This window comes from Parasteatoda tepidariorum, chromosome 1, assembly GCF_043381705.1.
Source record: "Parasteatoda tepidariorum isolate YZ-2023 chromosome 1, CAS_Ptep_4.0, whole genome shotgun sequence".
Classification (NCBI taxonomy): Eukaryota; Metazoa; Arthropoda; class Arachnida; order Araneae; family Theridiidae; genus Parasteatoda; species Parasteatoda tepidariorum.
This window is the reverse complement of record NC_092204.1, coordinates 70,668,026-70,679,136: the sequence shown is the minus strand read 5'-3', so window position 1 is coordinate 70,679,136 and position 11,111 is coordinate 70,668,026. Positions and strand designations below refer to the sequence as shown.

The window sequence follows — 11,111 nt, the reverse complement described above, 5'->3', positions numbered from 1 at the left end:
ACATACTTACTGTCATTGTAGAAAAGCTAAGTATCAAAATATAAATGTGAAGTATAAATAAAAAGTAAAGTATCATTAGTAAATCATCACACACAAAAAAAAAAAAAGAATTGAGGGGATGAATGTAGAAACAGACAAGGAGATTGGAAATTTGCATTTTAGATTTTCAAAAATTAAAAGAATTCTTAGGGAAGAATAAAATAATTAATTCACAAATAATTATAATAATAAAAAAATTTCAAATAATCGGACACATGCTTTTACAATCAACAGTAATAAAGTTTAAAATTTGAAAATAAAGAAATATAATCATTATTATATTTTATGTTATAATAATGTAACAAAGTTTGGCGAGTTGCTTGGCGAATATTTCAAAGTAAAGCTTTTCGCCAGTATAAATCTTTACATATATAAAAATAGAAATTATTTCTATTTAAAGTAATTAAAACTTTGATCGGAACAAATTATAATAAGTTTTAATTTTATTAGTTTAAAATAAATAAATATTTTAAAAGAAAATTTATCGCAGAAATAGTGTACTATACTCACCGATACTAAAATCGTGTGCAGGTTCCTGTTATGGTAGTACATCAACTGCATTGAGATGGTCATCTCATAGTGCGAAAGTATTTTTAATGCTTTCATTTTAAAGAAAATGTTATTATTAAACTAAAAAACTGTTCCGTCTCATCCATAAAAAAATTTCATCCTAACATCCTCTTCCTAACGCTGCCACCATTTTTATTTACATTTGTATATGTCATCACATAAAATTGAAATGTCATAAAAAGCAAACGATCTGATTGGTTCACGTACGAAATTGCCTGAACGATTGCAGATATTTTGTGCAACCGTGATTTCTATATCACACGAGGATTTTTGAGCAATTTTTTGAGAAATTACACTTACAGTTGCACTTATTTTCTCTCGTGTGATATAGCCATCAAAGATTGGGTATATATGTATAGGCATATTTATAATGATTATTCTTTTTTCTTTTCCATTGCATTATTATTCACATGGTCCTGGCCTCAGTGCCTTATTTATCATGAGGCCCTAGGCCGGGACCCTAGATATTACAAATAATTCCCTTTTTGTGCTTTTCCTGTAGAATTGTGAGTTTATAAAAATTTTAATGGAAGCAAAAGTACTAGTACATCATAACTTACTTTTGTTACAAATAATTTAAAAGCATTTAGTGTATCAACAACATGATAATATATTTTAAAGCTACCGGTGGGTCCTCCGACATTGTTGTGCCACCACAGCCTTCGTATTTAGAAATCAGGCCCTGCCTGTCCTATAGATACTTTTTTGCTCATTAGCTTGTTTTTGTTATCTCTGGTAGTGGAACTCTTCACTAGCAATTATAATTAGTATCCACTGGCTAGCAATGGTAGCCACGAGCGATTAATTCTCACTTGGGCCGGATCACGCCATTGGTCGAAAATACTTGGCGACAGATTTTATATTTAGTTTTCAAATGTGCTCTATTTACTCGTGGTATTAATGTTGACTAATAAAGACAATATTCACATTTTGCACAGTTTTGTGGTAATTTTTTATTAGAATCTAAGTAAGTGAAATTAAGCTATACATACTGCTTTTACGTCATTAGCAACTGGGGCTGTTCTAGAAATGCAGGGGGGGGGGAGGCTAGCCCAGAATTTTGGTCATTACTTTAAACTAAATTTACGTGTTGCTTGATTATGAAGTTTTTAAAATTATTCATAACACAACTAAATTGCGATGTATGAGTAAATTTGAGCTTATGTTTATTTAAATTTTTGTTACTTCATAACTGCAAAAGATTATTCTTATAGAAAAACAAACAAACGAAAAAAAAAACTTATTTGTAATATTACTCTACTATCTTATACTTGTAAAAACATTCATTATTTTTATTGTTTTTAGCTTTGATGAATTTAAATCAATTAAAACATAAATATTGTCTGAAATGCTGAAGTGGACATTTACCTATCTCCCCACCCTAACGACAACATAATATTACGAAAACATTTACAAGGAATAAATAAATTCCGAGCGAGCAAGCGTGCATACGAAATTTGTCGCCAAACTCGTACAAACACCAGCCAACAGCCACCATTTCCCTTCCCCCAAACAGTGATGTCATTTTCGACCAATAGCGTGATCCGGCCCAAGTGAGAATTAATCGCTCGTATGGTAGCCACTTTTAGATAAGTATAAATGTAAAGGTAGAAGTTTTAAAAAAACTTGTTTTAAGTTAATTAAGAAAAAATTAGAATGTACGAAAAAAAAGGTGTTTTATTGACATTATATTTATTAACAAAAAGCAATATATATATATATACATATATAAACCTTGTAAGTTCTCTGTGTGGGTGTTGATGTCATTAAAAGTCTTATGTACCCATTGAGGGTAGGAACCCACTCGTACTGTAGCAGTTCGGCATTTTTTAAAAAGCACACTATAATATGGTTGCCACTTTTGGCAATTATAATTTGAATTTTCAATAGCCATCTTCAGTTAAATGGTCACACACTATCAACAGGCTAATCTAGAGCTCTGACTGGTAGTAATGTGGTTGTTTTTATAGCTAGAGTATTATTAGTGTATTAACAATTGTTTTAATATAAGGGAATCTAAAGGAGTAAACTATTTATTAAATTTTGTTAATACAAAATATTGCTTTTACTGTTGTACGAATAAAAAATTTTTTTTTTCCTCCTAAGGTTTTATTTTGCTTACTGAACAGATTTTAAAAATTTTGAAGCCTCTCATTTATCGTTATTATTTAATTTTTCTATCATGATTACTTAGTGAATTAAAATTAAGAAAAAATATAATCAAGTTGCAAAGCTGATATGGCATTTAGTTTTAGATAATAGCTGAAAGAGGCAAAAAACCAATAATTGAGATGTTTATGATTTTTTTTCTTTTTAAATTATGAAAACAATCAATTCCTCTAAAATGCCTCGCAAGTTATGGAGTCTATCTTACAAGCTTAGAGGCGGAAAAAAAGTTATCAGTCTCTCAAATGTTTCATTTTGCCATGAAAAGTTTTTTTTCTATTGAAATTAATATGATTTGCAATATTTTTTTTATAATTTAACTGTCGATAATTAAATTATTTTAAACTTTATCAAATATTTTATGATTTTAAGAAAACAAATTTTTGAATGAATCTTTAATATTTACAAATTATAATAAGATAAGCTGAGAATCTTGTTATAAATTATGATTTTGTTTTATTAATTTTAATTTTTTTTTACATTAATTGAAGTTTGAGACTGAGATGTATCAGAATTAGTTTTCAATAATTGACATAAGTTTGTGTGATTTAAAATCGCATTTTATGGTTAGTTTAGTACACATTTAAAAGTATTAGGGAAAGGAGTTAAAAAGTGCATAAGGAGTCTTGAACCTTCTTTCTGGCTATGGAATTTTAAAGATAATTTTTTTCAAAAACTTTATAAAAAAATGCTTTAAACATATTTCCTGGGAACACTATTTAAAGTTCAATATTGTTTATATCTTTATGTTCATTTTATTAATGAGTTATTATTTGTAGGATCGAATGATAACAGTTAGAGAAACTGATGGCACATTAAGGAAAGCTGACTGGGATGAAAGAACACGCCTGAATCAAATATTTTATCCTTTACCTGGAAGAAATTTAGAAACTCCAAAAATGTATGAAAGTCCTTATTTTGAGGCAAGTGATCAATTTTCAATTGTTATACTGAAATATGCATGTTGTGCATTTCAATGTACATTTAACTGTTATAGTAGTTTGATGTAATTACATTTAATTTTTATATCTTTTGCTTGTGATTTTAAATTTATATTTATAATAATTATTTCTACAATATCACTGAAATACTGCATTCTAGATGGCTTCTACTCAGGAACGTATAAGCCGTTATTTTTTTCGCCTTGCCAAAAATTAGGCTGGCAGGATATGCGCTGCAGCGGGTTATATCCTGGAAATTACAGTTTTTAATGAGATATTTTTATAAATGCATATCGTTTTCATGATTTGTTCAATATACAGTACAGAACCCGTTATCCGGAACGAAATTCGATAAATTTTCCTGCCATTAAAAAAAAATTTTTTTTTTTCTTTCCTCATACGATTTTAGGATTTTTCTTTCTTTTTGGAAAGATGTTTACCTTACTATCATTTTGGAAATAATCATTAGTGTATTACTTCGTTTTTTCTTCTTTTTAAGATTATTTCCAAATATTATTTTTTTTAGTTTGGTTTAACAATAAAAAAAACGGCTTTTTGTAGCGATTTAGAAAACCGGAAAAATTAGTTATCCGGAATAGCGACGGTCCCGATCGTTCTGGATAATGGGTTCCCTACTGTACATTGTTATAATAATTTTTTTTAAAGGTTTTTCATTTTCATTGGCATTTTTATGGAAATAATTTTATAAAGAATACTGAGATATTAGATAATTATTTAGATCTAAATGTAATTACAGGTTTTTAAAATCGTTACTTAATGAAACAAAACTCTTAACTCTTTGAACTCCTGTGACATATCCAATGAACCCTAAGGTTCAGCGGAACACTTTTTAGGAGCTGCTAGTTTAAATGATCTTTTATGTTGTTAATAAATTTTTTTTCTAGTCCGCTTTTAGCACTTTTAGATATTTCTGAAGTCGAATAAAAAATGTGGTGGCAACACCAGATTGCATAATCGATGAATTTACGAAGAATTTAAAATTTTTGAAGATAAATTTTAGTAGATTTCATTTGTAAAGCATGAAACAGACATATATAGACATTAGTATATATTTTAATGTTTAATTGGAATTTAAACTTCATAACTAAGTCTCTTTTCTTGTAGTTTGATTTGTCATCATAAGATCCATTTTTTTGTTTTATATGAATTTGGGCTCTTTCATTCATGTTTAAAGAATAAAGTTTCTGCAGCTGAGTCTTCAAACTCAATAATTTTCTATTCTTCAACAATTAAATTAAGACATCTGTTGATTGCTCTTATTATTGGAATGACACATAACCAAAATACCTTATCATGCAGAAAAAAGTTGCAAGGCAGCCAGCTTCTAAAGGTGACAAAGTTGGTCACCAAGTATGGCTAGTACATTGAATATTATTTTAATGTGCATGTTGTGGTTTAAATTATTCTTTTGTTCTTGCTCAAATCATTTACCAAAAATTCCCATTTTTTCCCTTCTTGGTACAGTATTTTCTTAAACTTCCTAAAGTTAATTTCTTTCACTATCAACTTTTTAATTTCGACATTAAAATATGTGTATATTAAAAGTTGGTGTATTTATGCGTGGTGTACATATTGAAACTTGGGCAATGTTGCTCGCCTCCGTGACTTTGGTTCACAGGTGCCCACTGGGTAACGCGAAATGAGCAACAATTCTGGCATAGTATAGGCAAAAGAATCAAATTCAGTGCCTGCCATTGGTAAAAAAAAAAAAATATTGAAACTTGGTATACATAATACAGTACAGAACCCGTTATCCGGAATTCAGAAAACCGGAAAACCAAAAAACCGGAACAAAATTCGATAAATTTCCCCATTTAAAAAAAAAAAAAAAAATTTTTTCCCTCACAAGATTTTAGGATTTTTCTTTCTTTTTTGAAAGATGTTTACTTTACCATCATTTTGGAAATAATCATTAGTGTATTACTTCATCGTTTTTTCCTCTTTTTAAGATTATTTCCAAATAAATTTTTTTTTGTTGGGTTTAACAATAAAAAAATGGCTTTTTGTAGCGATTCAGAAAACCGGAAAAATCAGTTATCCAGAATAGCGATGGTCCCGATCGTTCCGGATAATCGGTTCCCTACTGTAGAATAATTTAATATAGTAAAATTATTTTTTTATGTTGTCTCTTGTTATTTAATCAAACTTGTTAATCTTTATAGTGCCTTCTTGAAGATGGAGCATACAAATTTATTTTAGACAGTGCATGCTGCCAATTTGAACCTGATGACCCAGAATATCACCGAGTAAGCTAATTTTGTATTATTCCAATCAATAATTCTTTTATGGAGTTTTAAACATATAATAATAATAACAACACGACAGCTTATTTTGTTATTATAAATTCTGATTTTATTATAATTTCTGATTTTAGAATAAGCATGAAGTGCTGCTTATAACAAAATCTTTTATTTTATTTCAAAAATCTATATTTAAACCATTACAATAAATGCAGAGAAAAATTCTATTTAAATAATTTTATATGCATTATAATAAAACATTCTTTTAAATTTTCAAAATATATTTTAATTCTTTTTTTTATATTTTTTACTCTTTTTCAATAATTATTTTAAATGTGATGTACAAACTATAACTCATAGATAGAATCCTCAAAACAAATATTCATTGATAACCAATCTTACTTTAATAATTTTTCTATCATCAATTATTTTCATTGAACTGCATCACTAGATCACAAATAATCCTTAAGATGATTTTGTATCGAGCATTTGTAAATTGTAATTGAAATAAAATTTTATGTTAATTTGTCATTTTTCACTATTAATTTCCTTCATCAAATTTAGTTATAATTTGGGTTATTAAAACAGTTTATTACAAGTAGTATGCATTTTATATTTGAAAGTTAAAACAAAATTCAATATTTTATAATAATTCTATTCTATTCAGTCTTTAAATAACTTTTTGGTTTGTATTATTTTATCAGATCACAACTGCAACATATGAACATATAAGAGATAAGAAAAAATTTGATGAACTAAGATCAACAAGACATTTTGGGCCCATGGCTTTTCATTTTGCTGTAACAAAAAATATTGATTCTCTACTAATTGATATGATCGAGCACAATTTGTAAGTATCATTTAAATGCATATAATTTGAATTACTTTAAGATTATTTAACAAGAGAAAAGTATTTGCGACCTGGGGTGCCCACGAAATAATTTTCAAACTTATAAAATTTTGATCTGTTTAAAAAATCAAGATAGAAATTAACATACTTCCTTTTCCTATAACTATCCCCACGCTAAGGATGAAGAATGTGAAGTGTAATTAAAAAGTTCTGTTATGCATAACCATTTCGATTGCCAATTGAAGAATTGGAGACAAAAATTCATTCAATATAGTCATTTTTAACCTAAAACTAATTTTAGTTGCATCATCAATTGTTAAAAGCACCAAATCATAATCTTAAAAACTATTTGTTACAATTGTACTCTTATTTTAAAAAGGGAGCTTAATAAACTGGAAAATGCTGTTTAAATCAAGAGGCTCATTAAATCTGAATTTAAAGTTAGCAAAAAAATGTAAGTCTAAAAAAGTTTTTGTGATTTGTTTCTGTATAAGCTTTATTGAAAAGGGAAAATAAATTTATTAAATATTATATCGGTGAGCTTTTTATTCTGAATGCAGCTAAAAATGTGTGTGTAAAAAATAACTCAGCACCTGGAATATTTAATATTTATACTATTTGCTATTAGTTATTTAATTATGAGTAGTTATGTAGTTGAAATAGTTATTATTTCCAAAACTTAGTAAATAAATTTTTGAATTAAGTATTTTAGAAGACAATTTTTTTTTTTTTAGAATAAGCGATGCTTTTGACTATATCCAACTGCTGTATCTTACCCACAAGGACATGCCAGTGCCCAAAGATTTTGAAGAAAATAATGAAATGGAGGTTATTAAGGTAATTTTTATATAAAAAAAATGCATAATTTTCCGAAATTTTAAAATCTAATCACCTTTATGTTTTTTGTAATACTCTTTTAATCTTACCATAATAAATTATAGTTTTTGATTTGAAGTTTAAATTAATTTAAGGTTTAGTTGAAGATATATTGAAAAATTTCTTATGTTGTTGATTGATTGCATTTATATATTGGTACAAGTTTTAAAAACTATTTTTTGCTACAAAAATGCCAACGTATTTACAATTTTTAAAAAATTTAATTATTAAAAAATATTGATTATGCGATCTTGTTCGACTCATTTTTATGTATGTAATAAAAGTTTTATTGCTTACGATTTTGAATTTATTTGAAATTTAGGTATATTTCTTATAATTAAATAAAACAAAGCTTGTAACTATTAAATAGCATCTGAAATAATTTTGATAGTCTGGCAAGTTAAACAGAAACATTGTTTATGCTTATTCTATAAAGTATTAGAATTTTTTGTTTTGATTGCCATTTAACTTATAATTTTAATTTATAATTATATAATTTTTTGAAGCATTAGTGACATTTACGTAAATTCTCTGTAAATGAAAAGTATAGGAGTTGGACAAAAATATGGAAACACTTTTATACTAACTCTGTGTAAACAATATTTCTTTTAGTAGCAAATGTTTTGGAAGATTTTGCATGGCAAAACTGTAGGCACAATTTGAAAGATCATGCTTGAAGCTTTTAGAAATGGTGCAAAGTTTGCATAAACAAAAATCTGCCTAAAAAGTTGAATGTTTCTTTCTTTTTTCAATACCACTATAATTGAAAAAGCATTCTTAAATGAATATTGCAATCCTATAGAATGATTTCAAAAAAGCTAAGAAGAAGTTATTGAATTCCTTTCTTCATTTTGATTTTACATTATAATTTGTGGTATACGACTAATGTTCAACTCTGTAGCATTATAATTTGGAATCCAATCCAGAAGACAAGGAAACTCCTAGATCAGTACCCCCAGAGGTATGATTTGTTATGGGAACATGGAGGACTTTGTGACCCGGCAGATTTAATGTAAATCAGTCGCCATTTGCTACACGGGGAGTCTTCAGCCGGCAGGGATCATACCCACAACCTCTTGGCTCAGTGCCCTAACAACCAGTGGTAAAAATCACCTAATTTCTGAAAGCTTCAAGCAAAAATATATCTTTTAAATCGTGCTAACAGTTTTGCCACGTAAAATCTTCTACAACATATGTAGCAAAAAGAAAGTGTTTCAATAATTTTCTCCAACCAGTGTAGATTTCAAACATGTATCAAATTTAAATTTTTTTGTTTATATCTATCTTAAATAGATTCTTATAGATTTGAAACAGTAAGGAGTTTTACTTACTTAGGATCAATTATTACTATTGATAACAGAATGTCTCCTAAGATAAAAAAAAAAAAACCTGACTCTATCTGGTAAATAGGGCTGAGAAGATTAATTAAATCTAGGTTTCTTTCTAGTTATACAGTCGAACCCCGCTATAGTGAACCTGGGATATAGTGAACACTCGGATGTAGTGAACTTTTTTAGCGGTCCCGTCCATATTTCTATTTAAATAATGTTATTTTTAACGCTTATAGTGAACAGCTTAGAACTTAGAAACTCGGTTATAGTGGACTCAAATTTCATTTCTTTAAATATCTTTTTCAGTCCTCCATCTTTAAACTTGTAGGTGTTGGGACTGAAAATGAATGCATNAATAAGTTTAACTGGAAATTTCCTCCCTAATAAAAAAATTAAGTTTTTCAAAATTTATATTTTTGATATATATTAAATTTACATTGAAAATATTTTATTTAAACCATTCAAGTTTTTTAGTAGCCTGGTAGCGATCAGAAATTCTCTACCTTGATATAGAATAATAATTATTTCAAAGCACTTTTCTATTAATATTAATTTTTATTTTTAGTTGAAGATCAAGTAAGGTTTAAATTCATATATACATTTTATTTTTATAAAAGTTAAAACGAAAATAAATGTTCATTCATTAAATTTTTATGAATTAGGCATTAATTTTTAAAATTGCTACTATATATGCTTTAAACAAGTCTAAAAATAAGTTATTATTGAGGTTTAAAGTAACATTATTGAGTAACATAAATTATTTTATCTTAAATGTTTTAATTTAATAAATTTAGATTTCACTTTCAATTCAGCCTCTATTATTTCTTTTATTTTCTTATTCTTTTTTATTTATTTGGAGAACACCATTGATATTAAAAGAAAATCAAGCAAAGGGGGGATAAAGGAATAGAAGTTTCTCGAGAAAGAGGAAGTGAAACATTTTTATTTTACTATTAGAATAATGTTTATATCTGTATTAAGAAAGCGGTTGTGATGCAGTGTGAGAAATAAAATCTTTGTTGTGCTTTTTTCCATCAATTTTTGCTTTATTATCTGTTAATTAGTTAATAATTTTTTAAATAACTTATGCAAAATTGCAAAGCCAATTTTCAATCATTCAACTGTCTTATGCAAAAAATATTCTTCAAGAAATTTAGATATAGTGAACCATCGGTTATAGTGGACACAATACTGAGTCCACAGATGGTTCACTATAGCGGGGTTCGACTGTACCAAGTTTTTAATTTGCAAAACTCTTGTCAGGCCGGTCTTGACATATGCTACTAAAGCTTGGACAATGACAAAACTGGAGGAAAATTGTGTGGCAATATTTGAGAGAAAGATTTTGCAGAGTATACTTGGTGGTGTAAATGAAAGTAACTGGAGAAGGAGATTTAACTCTGAACTGTACAAGGTTTATAATTAACATAACTAGCTTTTTTGACTCACTGGAACAAGAAAGCAGGGAAGGCCGCGGTCGAGATAGACTGATTCGGTGGAGTTTGATTTTCTTGCAATTATGAAAAGAATTGGATATCAAAGATAAATATGAAGTTGTTATGGAGAAATCTTCAGAGGAAGGCATTGGCCCACATTGGGCTGTTTGACCAACTTTGATGATGTTTATATCTACCTACTCTGAGTAGAATAATTGCATTTTTTCATAATTAGAAAGGCTATCACATGCTTTTCTTCCTTTCTGATTTACATTACAAGCATTGTTAATTGCCAAAAACTATGTCAGATTAATATTTATCAATTTTAAGCGCCTCTTATGATCCACTCTAAATATTATTAGCAGTATCAATTTATTGTGTATCTAATATTTTTTATCTACTGTTTTATAGGACTATATAAAAAACCATGCTAGCCAAAAAGGAAATTTAGAGCTTGTACTACAGTCATACTTAGAGAAAAGTTTCAAGAGCAATGAAGAGGTTTCAGTTTGAAGTGAAGTACCATATTTTAGTTTTGTTTAAGTTTTTACTCAGCATCATATGTACATAAAAATACAATAAAAAATTCTGTCAAGTTGACTTTTGAAGTTTCTAATTTATAGAGTAGAAATTTTAATATT

General features: G+C 27.8%; 1 protein-coding gene across 2 annotated transcripts in view; it reads left to right on the top strand.

The window, feature by feature from the left end:
- LOC107450891 (mitochondrial ribosomal protein S22) overlaps positions 1-11,070 on the top strand; it is a 16,049-nt gene extending 4,979 nt beyond the window's left edge. For both annotated transcript variants that reach the window (XM_071186909.1, XM_016066822.4), the window contains exons 4-8: positions 3,555-3,698; positions 5,900-5,983; positions 6,682-6,827; positions 7,562-7,664; positions 10,882-11,070. In XM_071186909.1, coding sequence (XP_071043010.1) covers positions 3,555-3,698; positions 5,900-5,983; positions 6,682-6,827; positions 7,562-7,664; positions 10,882-10,983 — 579 coding nt within the window. In that variant the 3' untranslated portion in view covers positions 10,984-11,070. The remainder of the gene's footprint in view (positions 1-3,554; positions 3,699-5,899; positions 5,984-6,681; positions 6,828-7,561; positions 7,665-10,881) is intronic.
- Positions 11,071-11,111: the final 41 nt, after the last annotated feature.